This window comes from Sinocyclocheilus anshuiensis, unplaced genomic scaffold, assembly GCF_001515605.1.
Source record: "Sinocyclocheilus anshuiensis isolate Anshui unplaced genomic scaffold, SAMN03320099.WGS_v1.1 scaffold991, whole genome shotgun sequence".
NCBI classification, from domain to species: Eukaryota; Metazoa; Chordata; class Actinopteri; order Cypriniformes; family Cyprinidae; genus Sinocyclocheilus; species Sinocyclocheilus anshuiensis.
In genome coordinates this window covers 617406-633417 of record NW_015547702.1, presented here as the reverse complement: position 1 = coordinate 633417, position 16012 = coordinate 617406, and the positions used below count along the sequence as shown (strand labels likewise).

The 16012-nt window shown below is 36.9% G+C and overlaps 1 protein-coding gene across 3 annotated transcripts in view; it reads left to right on the top strand.

Moving 5' to 3' along the window:
* Positions 1–16012, top strand: part of LOC107703922 (LIM domain-containing protein 1-like) — a 49605-nt gene that overhangs the window by 25189 nt on the left and 8404 nt on the right. For all 3 annotated transcript variants that reach the window (XM_016506726.1, XM_016506725.1, XM_016506724.1), the window contains exons 4-8: positions 6152–6219; positions 7142–7204; positions 8285–8415; positions 12359–12410; positions 14814–14882. In XM_016506726.1, the coding sequence (XP_016362212.1) occupies positions 6152–6219; positions 7142–7204; positions 8285–8415; positions 12359–12410; positions 14814–14882 (383 nt within the window). The remainder of the gene's footprint in view (positions 1–6151; positions 6220–7141; positions 7205–8284; positions 8416–12358; positions 12411–14813; positions 14883–16012) is intronic.

Below are 16012 nucleotides of genomic sequence, written 5' to 3'. Positions count from 1 at the left end.
TTTCTTTGATTCTTTGATTAATAAAAAGTTAAAAAGAACAGCATTAATTCAAAATAGAAATCTTTTCTAAAAAGATAGGTCTTTACTGTCACTTTTTATCCATTTAACACATTCTTGCTGAATAAAAGTATTGATTTCTTTAAAAAAAAGAAAAAAATTACTGACCACAAACTTTTGAATAGTAGTGTATTTTATAATGTTATTTTATGTATTTAGCAGACCCTTTTATCCAAAGCGACTTACAGTGCATTCAGGCTATACATTTTACTTTTGAATAGTAGTGTATATTGTAACACAAAATTTCTATTTTGAATAAACTGTTGTTTTTAACTTTTTATTTATCAAAGAATCCTGAAAAAATATCACAGGTCCCAAACAATATTAAGTAAAGGATCATGTGACACTGAAGACTGGAGTAATGATGCTGAAAATTGCTTTGCTTCATAGGGAAAAAATATATATTTTAAAGTATATTAAAATAGAAAACTTTAATTTTAAATTGCAATAATATTTCACAATATTATTTTGTGAAATAATATTCAGTATTTTTATCAAATAGATACAGCCTTGATGAGCATAAGAAACTTCTTTAATAAACATTATTGATCCCAAACTTTTGAATGGCAGTGTATTATACTGTAAAAAAAAATAATAGTTTTCTCAGGTAACCTAAAATGTACATCATTTAGTCACAGGTCAAATTAAATACAAATAGCACATTAAAGTTAAAAGTTACACACTTTTTTTGTGTGCGCGCTGTACAGGTCTGGTATAAAGAATGTTTTTGCTCAGGTGGCCGAAATGTCCGCCCATTAGAGAAAAGTTTTGCTCAGCAAGAAAAAAAATTGAGGGAACATTGGTTACCGCTGTAAACAAAGCAGAGCTGCGCTTATGAACACTACTTTAATTTGCATCGTTCAGAGGCAAGATGAAGAAAATACCACGTAAACTTTTCTGAAGACAGTCAGTTCCCCTCAGAGATACATTCATATAAACTACTCCAATTGACCTATCGGTAAGCCCCGCCCCCCTTAGTTACTGTTGCTCATTCGGACAAACAAACGGAGTTGCTCACTGTCTTACAATGACAGCTGTCAGAGAAAACCTTCTTCCGAAGTGTTTCTGATAAATTTGGGACACATATGGACCTTCAAGTGGGACTTAAATATGCCATGGAGGGATATATAAAAGATATTAAAATAAATATGTAAAAATACAGATCACAATGCAAATGGGAGAATTATGTTACGGTCGTCACGATCGCAATGACAACATCCTGGATCAACACCATTCATATACTGCAGAGTAAGATTAAATTAATTCACATTTAACCAGATTAATATGAAGAGGCACTCTAATATAGATCTTCGTTTATTGTTTTTGACTTTCACTGCACGGTACATGACGTGAGAACAGTTCGCTATTTAGGTTTGTACGTTAGCATGGACTCACTAACTTTAATGCTAACGTTAGCTAGTTTTAGCCAGAGATACCTTGCTGAAGCACAAGATGACATTAACGTTCTGCTTGAGCAGATGAAAAGTGTAACTTAATGAGAGTATGACAACCAGAAAATGAACATTTTCATCTTCATTGTGATTGGGGTTGAATGCTTAGGGACATTTTGCTCTGTTTTGTTTGGGTTTAGGAAATGGAATAAAATAAATTACATTGCCTATCCTCTCAGGATAACTGGAATTAGTGTTGCAAGTACCCTAGGCAAATAGTTTTTCCATTTTTGTAGCATAAATACCATTAAACCGATGCGAGCTTCGGATCCTCCAATGTTTCTCTATGACTCTGAAACCTACAGATGTCCGAGTTCCACTTTCCGTGCAACAGATACTCGACTGCCATTGGCTCTTCTGCGTTCGAGGGGAGGGGCTTACGATAGGTCAATTGTATCGCGATTTGTTTGGCATCTCAACCGATTTGTATCGTCACATATTTCAATCGATTTTGAACCAGTTCGCTGTTAATCGTTGCATCCTTAATATATTAATTAATCCAATATTGCCACTTGCCACTGTGTAGTGTTCACTACTGACTGCTGCAGTCTTTCCAGTGCTGAAGACATTCTTAATGTATATGATGAAAGTATTTCTACTATTCTGAATAATTTTGCTCCCTTAAAATCTAGACAGGTCCCTTCCTCGCGCACTTCTCCTTGGTTCAACACTGAACTTAGGGCAATGAAAGCCAAGGGCCGCCAGCTGGAAAAGCTTTATAAGAAAACTGGCCTTGTTGTTCACTCCTTGGTATTTACTGAACACATTAAGCAGTACAGGAATGTTCTTAATGCAGCTTGATCATCTTATTTCTCTACTTTCATTAATAAGTCCAAAAACAGGCCTAGAACATTATTTACTACGATTAAAAAGTTAACTCAGCCTCCCGCACAGTCTCTAGTGGGCTCTGATCAAATGTGTGACGTTTTCCTGAACTTTTTTCAGAGTAAAACATCTCATACCTGTCAACACCCTACCTCTGTTCCCACTATTGAACTTCTCTCATTATGCCATGCTCATAGCTTCTCTAGTTTTGACTCTATTGTCCCCACAGAGGTTGATGAGATAATCAGGCTGTCTAATTCCTCTACTAGTCTTCTCGATCCTGCACCTACCTCTTTACTGAAGAATTGCTTGCCTGCTTTGTCACTACCCATCACTCACTTCATTAATACGTCAATGTCATCTGGAACTGTACCATCAAAGCTTAAGATTGCTGCTGTTACTCCAGTTCTTCAAAAGCTCGAACCTTCTTCCCTAAGTAGCTATAGGCCTATTTCAAACTTATCTAATAAAGATATTAGAAAAAGTTGTTGCCTCCCAGTTACAGGCCTTTTTAACGGCACACAACCTCTACGAGCCCTTCCAGTCTGGCTTCGTCCATTACACAGTACTGAAACAGCCCTGGTTAAGGTTCTTAACGATCTACTCTTAGCTTCTGATTCTGGTGCTCTTAGCACTCTCCTTCTGTTAGACCTCGGCTCAGCTTTTGACACTGTTTGTCATGAGATACTCCTCTCATGGCTTTCAGCAATTGGAATTACTGGCACAGCCTTTGAATGGATTTCTTCCTATTTGACCAGGAGGCAACAATTTGTTATATACCAGAAACACAAATCATCTACCAAATCCATCAGTTCTGGTGTACCTCAAGGTTCTGTTTTGGGCCCTCTCCTCTTTAACATTTATATGCTACCAATTGGACAAATAATCAAACGCTATGGGTTTAACTTCCAATGTTACGCAGATGACATTCAAATTTATTTTAGCGCACCTTCCACCTCAGTGTTTCCTCCGCCTGCATTAACAAATTGCATCAAGGAACTCAAGCTTTGGCTGGAGGCAAATTACCTTAAATTTAACTGATAAAACTGAGGTAATTCTGATTGGCTCTAAAGCTGTTGCATCTAAGCTCTTTGGTCAACTGATGGATCTGGATGGTGATCTGATTATGCCCTTCACTAAAGTTCGCAATCTTGGTGTTCTCATTGATTCCACTCTTTCATTCAATGATCACATTGGTAAAGTAGTAAAGACAGCTTTTTTCCACCTATGTAATATCTCTCATATTCGATCCTCTCTCAGTCAGCAGGATGCTGAAACTGTTACACATGCCTTTGTCACATCTCAATTAGATTACTGTAATTCACTTCTTTATGGCCTGTCAGCTAATAATATCAAACGACTACAATATGTTCAAAACGCTGCGGCTAGCTTGATTACCCACAGAAGAAAGAGCGATCACATTACCCCAATCCTTTATCACCTTCATTGGCTTCCGGTTTCCTTGAACTACAAAATACTAATTCTACTAATAAACTACAAGATACTAATTCTCACTTATAAAGCTCTCCATAACCTTGGTCGTACATATTTATCTGACTTACTTCTGCCTTATGTTCCTGCCTGCTCCTTACGATCTTCTAGTGAGGGATTGTTAGTCACCCCTAAGTTTCGTCTGGTGACTATGGGATCTAGAGCTTTCAGTGTTGTGGCTCCCAGATTGTGGAATGCTCTTCACCAAAACATCCATCAAGCATCCTCCCTTCTCTCCTTCAAAAACCTCGTAAAAACAATTTTTTTCTCTGAGTATTACTCTTCAGTTCTCAGTCTGTAATTTGTACCCTGTTATGGATGTTTATCTACATTCTCTCTGTATCTCTAATCTAACTTTGTAAGTGGTCTCTGTATAACTCTCAGCTCTTGGTATGTGTTCTGTCTTCTGGTATTGATGTTTATTTGTTTCTGTTCCTTAAACCTGACTTGTAAAGTGACCTTGGGTTTTGGAAAGGTGCTATATAAATAAAAATTATTATTATTATTATTAAGTGGAGCAGGTTCGAGCTGGTGTGAATGGATGGAGGCAGGGACTAATTTGCATATTAATTTATGGCGTGTACTAAATGAGGTAAAGGTTGTATAGTTACATTCAAGCCATTTTAAGACCTAAAGAAATTATTTATTTAAAGAAACTTTATGTATTCCCCAATTTTAAGTCGCTTTGGATAAAAGCGTCTGCAAAATGACTAAATGTAAATTTCCATTTCCAAAAATTTTTAAATATGTTATTTTGATTATCAAGGATGAGTTTTAAAGGATAAAATTAGTGACTTGTTTAGGGATGCACCGAATGTTCAGCAACTGAAATTATTTGAATAAGCGAAAAGACCGAATAAATTGTACCGAACAATGACGTGATAGCAACCAGAGCAGAGTGAGAGGCGCATACTCTTTATAATGCAACAAACATGTCAGCACAGCAGTGTAGAAGCATTTAAAACCATCCAAGGAAAGACACAAAAATCATTACAAGCACCGACAGCGAGAGACTGTTTAGTACTCTCACACAAAACTGTTTCCGCCAAGCATCATTTGAAAAATCCAGCTGAGCAGTGATGGTTTCAGCATTAAAGTAAACGTTCCTGTTGCCAGCAGACTCATTGGCCCTGTGAAGTGTGTTTAGGTTGACTGTGCTCCACTGAGCCTGGATGGCAACAACATGAAGGCTTTCATTGAGCTTTGGCTTATAAGGGTTAACTGCATCGGCCTGAACCCCCCTCTGCAGAAAATGTGCGGAATGTTCCCCTTTCCTGTGGGACGGGGTCTGTCTGAATGGGGAGGGTTTGTCTGTCTGTCTGTTGAGGTAAAAAGCCAAAAACAGTCCGGATTGGGACAGGAAGTCCTCACCATGGGCTGGAAATCAGCAGCGAATGTCTGAACTGCACATTTTGCAAAGTGCTGACACTTTCTTAATGTGTTTACTGTGTGTTCATTGGATTCAATAAACCTTTCCCTCATGTGCTTTGAGTTTAGCCTCTGATTTATTTTTTAAACTTGTAAACATGTATCAGATTCAATTATATCATTGTTAGGTATTTCTCTAATGAGGTTTACGCTGAAGGTTTAAGTGAGAAGAGAGAACAGCTAAGATAGTGACAGTGAGTGTGTTTACATCTGTAGTCTCCTGTGATAATGCTTAAGCCGAAAGCATGTAAGGTCGTGTGATAGCCTCGTGTCCTTTTATTGGAAAAAGGTAATAAAAATTTTAAAGAAAATCCAATCAACACCTCGTTACCCAGGGCTATAAGAGGTAACTAAAACTAGTTCACTTTAAACCATAAAAACATTTGTTGCTTGAAATAAAATTAACATTAACTAAAATAAAATATAAAAAACAAAAACAAAACAAAGTTTGAACGTAGTTTAACTTGATATACTAAAATAACTAAAATTGAAATAAAAATGAATAGAAAATATATGAAGAGTTTATTTGCAAAAACAGATAAATCCGGTTTTTTTTGTTTTGTTTTTAAAAATCGTGTTTTTTATTATGTTATCATGTTTTTATTGTTAGTTAGCTGTGTTTTTAGTTATTTTTTAGCTAATCAAAATAACCCAACTGCTGTTTGATTGAGATTAATTGGAATGCACAATGAAAAACGTGATTTTTGAAAATTGTTATCTTGAGTTATCAGTTTTTGCAAATGAACTCTTCATATAGACATAAAAAACAACTAAACAATAAAATTACTGAAACTAACTAAAATAAAAACAACATTTTGCTTTTTGATTTTAACGAATTATCAGTGTCCCATGATGTTGCTGAATTGATGGTAAATGTCTTTGTTGTGTGTTTTCTGCAGGCCGAAAGCTCCGAGGGAAGGCCTTTTACTACGTCTGTGGGAACGTCTTTTGTGAAGAGGACTTCCTGGTATGCTGTCTTCCCCTCTTCTTTTATATGGGGTTTTCATGTCTCAACATGTCTTGAGACATGTCTTACAACCATAGCTCATAGTTATGTCAGAAGAATGTGTCATCTTATCTAAAGCATGTCTTTAAAGACATCATGAGGTTTCAGGTTTCAAAACATGAACCTGGTTATGAGTTCACCTTATGAGCTCACCTTAGCTCAACTTGGCTTAATTGTGGGATCCAGCAGTGGGCTTCAGCAGTCTGAGATGTTTTTATTTTGGCTTCTTTGTTCATTTTTATACAAAAGGAAATTGATGATCAGCAGAGTAATTTGAGTAAAATTCACTCGACTTAGAGTATTTGAGAATCATGAGCTTCAGTGGAAGCAAGAAAATCTGAGAGTTTCTACATAATGTCACGGATTTGCTTAGTTAATTTGTTTAAAAATCTGCAAATGGAGCCGTAGTGTAAGTATTTCCTCTTCAATAAATGTCATAGCTTTTCTTTTTATTTTAAAATTTTCAGAATCCTAAAACTTTATTTCAGTGGAAAAAATAGACTTTTGGGATCAGCTGTTAAATGTTTTGTGCATATAATTGTGTAGTGTAGCAAGGTGGTTAGGTATGCCACATTCATGTATGTATTGTGTAGCTGGTTGTAAAAAATACAAATACTGCCACATTTTCCTTAGACAAGCAAAAAAAAAAAAAGCTTTTTAAAAACACATCTAGCTCTTATAGGTGCATAAATGGCAAATTTCCTCAGGGAGAATGAAACTTCCAGACCAAAAAGTACAGTTTGTGTTATTTTAAGGTTCTTAAATTAGATTAATTGTTATATCTGAGCTGTTAATGTTGTGTGTATTAGAGAAAATGAAGTGATGGAAAGGAACGAGAGTCAGTTGAAAAGCTCACCTCTATCTTCACTCTTGTCTTTAATAGTACTCTGGTTTCCAGCAGTCTGCCGACAAATGCAACGTATGTGGACATTTAATCATGGACATGGTGAGTCTGATGTACCTCCACACCCTGCATTAGTCACAATATCACACGACTGAGAATATCACACTACAGAGCTTGAAGGAGTTGGTTGGGTTTAATTTATAAAGCTCCTTATTCTACAGTGCTCTTTACATAGATTTGGCTAAATGTAATAGTCTTACTGTGTTTTAGGTGATTTAACTTTTATGTACTTGCGTCAAAAAATTAGTTGTTAGGTACAATGTATTTACTGTGTATTGCAAAACACATTTGCCGCTATGGAGGTGGGATGCGGTTAAGATTAGGGACTGGTTTTGTGGTATGGTTAGTTTTAAGATGTAATTGCATGCAGGTATTTTTTAAACGCACGTACAATTTAAAACATGTTTGCATGCAACAGGTTTTGTTATCGTTAACTAAAACTAAAACCATAAAAAAAGACTTAAAATCAGTTAAATAAAATTAAATATTAAAAAAAATTATTTCAGCTTGAACTTATTTAATTTAAAGTTGTTGTACTAAAATAACTAAAACTTAAATTGAAATAAAAATTAATAAAAACTGTTTAGGCATATTTTCAATCAGTCAATCAATCAATATATATTTAATTTCAGCTAGTGGCCGAGCCAACACTTCTCATTTTTGTTTAGTTTAGGAGTACTAAAATAACTAAAACTAATTAATACATATAAATATACTGTTAAAAAAAAAATAAAAAATAACAAAAACACAACAACAGTACTAAAACTTCAACTAAAATTAAAGTGAAAATATAAAAAAAAATCTAATTCAAAATATTAACAGAAACTATAACTATATCAGTCATAATAAGATAACACTGGTACACAATAAGTTAATTGATTGGTGATTTCAAATGTCAACATTGGCTACCAGAAATCGTTTACCCTACCTTTAAATTATTAATTTAAATGTTGGTACATAGTACTTTAAAACATTAAATATAAATATGTTTTCTCACACATGGATGCCCATCTCCTCTCATAGAGTCATACTGTCATGAGAGGAGGCATATCACACACACAAAATGTGTCGCTGTTGGTTGTGTGTTGTTTGGCAGCATGTGAACATGGTGTTCCTCCTCAGATCCTGCAGGCACTGGGAAAGTCTTACCACCCAGGCTGCTTCCGCTGCGCCATCTGTAATGAGAGTCTGGATGGAGTGCCTTTCACTGTGGACACAGAGAACAAGATCTACTGCGTGAAGGACTATCACAGGTGAGCTTGTGTGGAGCTGCAGGCCCACAGCCAATCACAATTCTTCATTATACGTTTAAATGTGTTTATTCATTGATGGTTTGATAAGACTTCTTTTTATGTCCAGAAGACTTTGAAGTTCATAAAACTGCACTGGTTGTGCCGTGTGTTTGTTTTTATGTGCAGACCACAAGCATAACTCTACAAAAAGAAGTGTTTTCCTGGTAAAAAAAATTTTGCAGTACATTGTCTCTTTGCAAACTCACATTGACATGCAGTATGGTTTATTTTGCAGTGTCACTGGAGATTTTCCAGTGGCCTTGTGTGATTTCAATAATCTATTTTTGTATTAACTTTAAAAGTGAACACAATAAACTACACAGTCAGTCAAGTGTCAACTATGTACTGAAGGTGGAAAAAATGAACTGAATGATTGAACTCTGCTCTGAGGACAAGAGCAAATAGTTCATATCTGTTGTTACTTTATATCAAGGGCTTCTTTGTAGCCAAGACTTTAGATCTGTGTCTATTGAAGTTGACTTTCCTGATAAATCTACCCTGGGAAATACTGATTTGAGTATAAAGTGTGACAACTCAGTCTGAGATGTTTTTATTTTGGCTTCTTTTTTTAAATTTTTATACAAAAGGAAATTGATGATCAGCAGAGTAATTTGAGTAAAATTCACTTGAGCTTCAGTGGAAGCAAGAAAATCATAAAGAGTTTCTACATAATGTCTACATAATCTACCCTGGGAAATACTGATTTGAGTATAAAGTGTGACAACTAGCCCAGGTACTCCCATATTTATTTAAGTTTGTGTCATGATGGCATTTCCTTTTTTAACACTGCTTTTGAACTTTAAATTGACCAAAATTGTAAAAAGGATGACTGTATATGCTTTGTCCAGATGTTATTGTAGCACGCTATTGATGGCTGCTCCCCATAAAAATCATGACTTAAAGGGATAGTTCACCCAAAAATGAAAATTTGATGTTTATCTGCTTACCCCCAGGGCATCCAAGATGTAGGTGACTTTGTTTCTTCAGTAGAACACATTTGGTGATTATTAAGTCCAACCGTCGGAGTCCATCAGTCTTATAATGCATGGCAATGGTAACAAAATCTATGAGAGTAAAAAAAACATGCACAGACAAATCCAAATTAAACCCTGCGGCTCGTGACGACACACTGATGTCCTAAGACACGAAACGTTCGGTTTGTGCCAGAAACCGAACAGTATTTATATCATTTTTTACCTCTAATACAACACTATGTCCAACTGCTTTGAGCACGCGCACGACTTCCGGTGCGTGAGGTGTGTACGTGCTCTGGCGTAGTTTACGTTAATGGGTGTGTTGTCGCGGGAGGAGCAAACGACAGACACAGTTTATTAACAGAAAATAAACAGTGTCCAGAAAAAAGGGAATCAAGTGTCCAAAATAAACAGGGGATCTGGTGTCCTCGTCGTGCTGCGGGGTTCATGAAGGGAAGGGCAGTGGTCAGGAAGGAAGGAAGGGTCCAGGTAAGGGGTGGAGTCCGGCGGCCGCACGCGCTCCCCTCTCCGGTCCGGGGCACGAGGGGCGGCAGCTTCTATCAGAGGCTTCGTACTTCTCTCTGCCCACGGCGCTTGAAGGGACTAGACGGCCCAGCATCCTTGCCCGACGGCCGTGTAACGGGTGCGGTTCTCGTCTGGACTGCGGGTCTGGCAGCTCACGACTCTGGCGGCACGGGAGTTCCTCTACGCACCCCTCCTGGACCCACGAGGACACCAGCGTGCATGCACGGGGAAGAGACCGGTCTCCCGAGGAGAGGCGCGCTTGGCATTTAAACAGCGGCGGCGATGAGGCTCCATTCGGTTCAGGTGTGCCCCATCACACGCCGCCAGCCCTGGCTATTTCAGCGCCCCTCCTCTCTCATGCACCCACTCCTGTTGTGAGCCTGGCGAAGGGCGACGATTAACCCTTTAAAGTCTGCATGCATTGGAAAGTGTGACGTATATCCGAGTGAAACTACTTCTCAAACAAGAAAAATATGTAGGGCTGGATTTTGTCCATTGGAAGTGAATTAATTGTTGTTTGCTAATTGCTGTGTTTCATGTAATCATAATTTTTAATCAACATTGATGTGCACAGATGAGTCAGGTATAATAAATAATGCATTCCATTAAAAAATAAAGATTGTAAATTTTTATTTTATGGTGACTTTTGGCTGGCAAAGCAAACTCCAGATGCATAAAGTGAGCTATATATTTCCTTCAGTTGATGGTAGATGTGTGCTTTTTGTTGTGCACTATTCTCCATAATTTCTTCCACAGGCATTTTCCTAGCAGTAGCTTGATGTAATGACATTTTATTGTGAGTTTTATTGGTCTTGAGGGTGTATGTGTGTGCGCGCGCTTTGCTGCACTGCAAATTCTTCTCATGCATCCTTTGCCGTGAGCCGTGAACTGAGCGATGATTGCTGTTGTTCCAAAACCCCAGACATTCAGTCAGGTGGTGACCATATGGAGATGAAATCAAACGATGCTTTTCCACTCTGTCCTTCTGGGATTGGGCTATTCACGGGCTAATCGAAGAGCCAGCAGACCTGCAGTCTAGTCCAGTAGCTCTATTCCACTCTTCTCAATCTATCTTTCACCTCCAAGTCATGCAGTGGCCCAAAAAAGTATTTGGGCACACTTATGATTGTCATAACAAAATATCAAATCAAATGGAAAAATAGCACTTTGCAAGGAAAATATTAAAGGGGTCCTATTATGCTCTTTTACAAAGTCTTGATTTTGTTTTGGGGGTGTACTAGAACAGGCTCTCATACTAGGTTGTTCGAAAAACACATTATTTTTCACATATTTTACATTATTACAACACCTCTCTCCCCAGTCTGGCATGAACGGCTCCAATAGTTTCTGTATCAAATGAAGGCCCGCCTTCTGAAATACGAAATGTGCTGTGATTGGTTAGCTGGGCCAGTGTGTGTTGTGATTGGTTAGCTGGGCCAGTGTGTGCTGTGATTGGTTAGCTGGGCCAGTGTGTGTTGTGATTGGTTAGCTGGGCCAGTGTGTGCTGTGATTGGTTAGCTGGGCCAGTGTGTGTTGTGATTGGCAGCACTCGGCGCCTGGTCGGGAAATGTCATGCCTTACCATAGCCACCTGCCAGCTTCAGTGTAAATATTACGTCAAAATCAAATCTATTTGAGTGCGATTTAAACCCGGATGATTGTAACCACTCTAAATTCGTCTGCCTTGGGAAAGCTAGCGTGTCTCCGACATAGTGATAACACTCGTTGCCTTCTCTAGTGCAGCTCAACCAGGTCTCGTCCCATTCGTCGATATTTGTGATATCACAAATCCCGGAAAATATGCGTTGTAGTCCAAACGAGTCGTGCGTTGTAGTTTTTTTGGACTTTGAGCTTTGTAACTTTGCAGATCTTTTTTTATGCTCAAACAGCAACATTACAGACTAACTAAAGTTGAAAAAGTGAAAAAGCATAATAGGACCCCTTTAAAAAAAAATAAGTTTAGAAAGAAATAAGTTATTTATGAGAGAGTCGTTGAATTATTCACTTGACCGATTTGTACAAAAATTTCACAACATTGTATTCTTTCAAAAATGTAGGTTACTCAACATTAACTTCTTGCTTATTGAACTGTTGTATACATGCAATGTCACACTTGCAGTTGTGTTGTCGGTATGAAAATAAGTGTTGATTTTAAGAACAGCAACATTAAAAGGATTCTCAATTGGCTGTAAAAACCCCATAACCAATTCACCTGTTGGTTAAAATTAATTGCAAAAATGATTAGTTCTGAGAAAAGATCTAGCTAGCTAAAGTGCCCAAATACTAATTTGTATGCAACTAAGTATGTTACAGTCTTGTACTCTGGATAAAGAGTCATGCTGATATGATTTTAATTGCCATTTAGTGGATGATCTGTGTGATTATTTATTGTCTTTTCTTCTTCAGAGTTCTTGCCCCTAAATGTGCTGCATGTAATCAGCCGATCCTGCCCTCTGAGGTAAGATGCATATCAGGACCAATTCAGCCTGTACTCCATAAACTCTCTTCATACAGAAACAAATCTCATTTGACTGTAAAAGGTAATCAGTAAAACCCCAGGAAATCACTTAAAGTTTGAATCCGCCGGGGGCATGAGCCGTATTCTCAGCCTGTGTCATAGAATCAGCTTTCTCTGTATTAGAGCCACGTGTCACAGCACTGCCAATGCCAATCTAGACTTATATCTTTTTGCTTGTTTTGAGACAAATTAACCAAAATGAGCATGGGAATTTTTACTACTTGGTAGAACTTTACTGCTATACTTAAACTATGCAGAACATCTTAAGTAATTCCAGAACAGTTAAACCTTCTTTAGGCCTGATACTGTGAGTAATTCAGTTAGCAGTGATGAAGGAGTGATTACTGCTAAGTTAGGGCATGTGTCATTTGTTAAAGCCCCTCCATCTATAATTAGAGATGACCCGCGAGGCATGCTGCTCTCCAACACCATCAAGAGCAAGAGCTCAGTTATCATGCACCTGCATGGAGGCTCTTATGAGAAACTCTACAGGAATTCCTCCTCTCTGATCACAGCCGAGTGTAACATTAACACTGTTCACAGCTGAAACATCGCTATACCCAGAAAAGATAAAAAAAACAAAAAAGCAGTTCACCCAAAAATGACATGACTTTTTCCATGCAAAAACAACAGTTAATAGTAATACAACAGTTCATAAAACAAGTTCATAGTGACAAAGATTTCTGGTTGAGCTATTCCTTTAAAAGCAACAATAAACATGAACTAACCCAGGCTCATTGGACGTATGTGCCTACATTCCCGCAAAAATCATTGCAGTTTCCAGCTGAAATGAACACCAGAGGCAGTAAAACGCCAACAACCTTTATTACTTTTCACACAAATGATGATTACAGGAGTACGTTTATATATTAAATATATTTATATATGATATAAATTATTTGAATATAAGTATATACATACATGTAAATACTTATATTCAAATAATTAAGCCCCTCCATCTATAATTAGAGATGACCCGCGAGGCATGCTGCTCTCCAACACCATCAAGAGCAAGAGCTCAGTTATCATGCACCTGCATGGAGGCTCTTATGAGAAACTCTACAGGAATTCCTCCTCTCTGATCACAGCCGAGTGTAACATTAACACTGTTCACAGCTGAAACATCGCTATACCCAGAAAAGATAAAAAAAACAAAAAAGCAGTTCACCCAAAAATGACATGACTTTTTCCATGCAAAAACAACAGTTAATAGTAATACAACAGTTCATAAAACAAGTTCATAGTGACAAAGATTTCTGGTTGAGCTATTCCTTTAAAAGCAACAATAAACATGAACTAACCCAGGCTCATTGGACGTATGTGCCTACATTCCCGCAAAAATCATTGCAGTTTCCAGCTGAAATGAACACCAGAGGCAGTAAAACGCCAACAACCTTTATTACTTTTCACACAAATGATGATTACAGGAGTACGTTTATATATTAAATATATTTATATATGATATAAATTATTTGAATATAAGTATATACATACATGTAAATATTTTCAAAATATATGCTGTATGTGTGTGTATTTATATTAGTGCTGTCAAACGATTAATCGCGATTAATCACATACAAAATAAAAGTTTTTCTTTAAATATATGTGTATACTGTGTATATTTATTATGTATATATAAATACAAACACATGCATATTATGTATTTACGAAAAATGTTATCTTTATATATTAAATATATTTATATATAATATAAGAATATAAATATATAAATGTTTATGTATGTAAATACTTTCAAAATATATACTGTATGTGTGTATTTATATATACACATAATAAATATACACAGTACGCACATATATAATGTCAACAAAAACTTATTTTGAATGCGATTAATCGCAATTAATCACTTGACAGCACTAATTTATATATACATAATAAATATACACAGTACACACATATGTAATGTCAACAAAAACTTTTATTTTGAATGCGATTAATCGCGATTAATCATTTGACAGCACTAATTTATATATACATAATAAATATACACAGTACACACATATATTATGTAAACAAAAACTTTTTTTGGATGCGATTAATCGTTTGACAGCACTACTATTTAGTGCCACTCACCAGAGTGCCTTGATGCATAAAACCAACGTAATAATACATTGCCCACAGTCATGTTTAACTTCTTAACTCCAGGCTGACATTAACACAACAATTGAGAACATTTTAATTAATCGTTAATCAATTGTAGACAGTTCATGTTTCTGTTTGATTATTGGAGTAGAGACAGCTTTCGAAGTGGTCATGCTGTATCATTGCACGTGTTGTGGTAAGTTGTGTTGTTGTCATCTCACTGGTTGTTTACTCTCATAGGGATCAGATGAAACCATTCGAGTGGTTTCCATGGACAAGGACTACCACGTGCAGTGTTATCACTGTGAGGTGAGTTCAACTTGGGAGACAACAACAGTAATAGAAGTCTCATCTGTGCTAATTTAATGTCATTCCCAATGGTTAGTGCAAGTTAAGAAACTTTTGTTGTTGAAAAACAAAACACCACTTCCAGGGGCGGATTTATTGAATTGGGGGCCCCAGGCAAAATATAGGAATGGGGCCCTATACATTTTCACACATTTTCCTAGATCAACCTTGAGGTTCCTTTTTTTGTTGTGATGCTTGCTGCTGCACAATGGTGCCCCATAGTTGTGTCCAATGTTTCTACATTTTCATGTACATGTTATAATGGATTTCTTTCATGTTGTTGGGGGCGGGGCAAATGATCAGTGAGAGCAGAACGAATGTGTCACACGTTTTAAACTCAACAAAATGGTAAAATACATATATCAAGAGCATGCTCACAGATGAGAAAAAAACAGCGTTGGATGAAGTGGATTAGAGCCCTGCACGGGCCTCAAATATAGGCCCTAGCCCGTCTTTTTCCCCTTTTCCCAAAAAAAGCTTATAGGCTACTACTGTTTCAGCTATTAAAATAGTTCAGTTTTGTATGTAATGGAAAAGTGATTATATTTAGTTTCGTTTTTTTATAAAGTAAATTTAGAAAAACGTTTGGAGCATTTTTTGTTCGTTAATATGTACGTTTTTTTTAAGTAACGGCCAGCGGCAGACAGTGAATTTATCATAGCCTATATGTTTGATCAATTTAGCTTTCTCAAATCATCACGACTTGCCTAAAATAAAATCTATAGATATAAAACAGTTCAAGCATATCACAATGTTAGTTTAAGTGTTTAACCTAGATAAATGTGCGCTGTTAGACGCATATCCAATCGTTTGTGCGGAGAGTTGAAGCTAAAGTGCGCTCGGCAGCACATGGAGACGCCAGCGCGATCACTTGCATTTATTTCTAACAGTGGAAACAACTTAATAAGCAGTCATTTTTGCTCATAAAGGTAAGTAATACATCATTCTAAACTGTAAAGGGTCTAGTTTTATTTGTGTGCACTCACAATATCAACAATATTTTATAAAAGTTAAGAAAACAAACGCTGCCGTCTCGGTCTTGAACAGGAACGCTTCACAATGATGAACCTAAACTCCGCGAATTGCCTCAC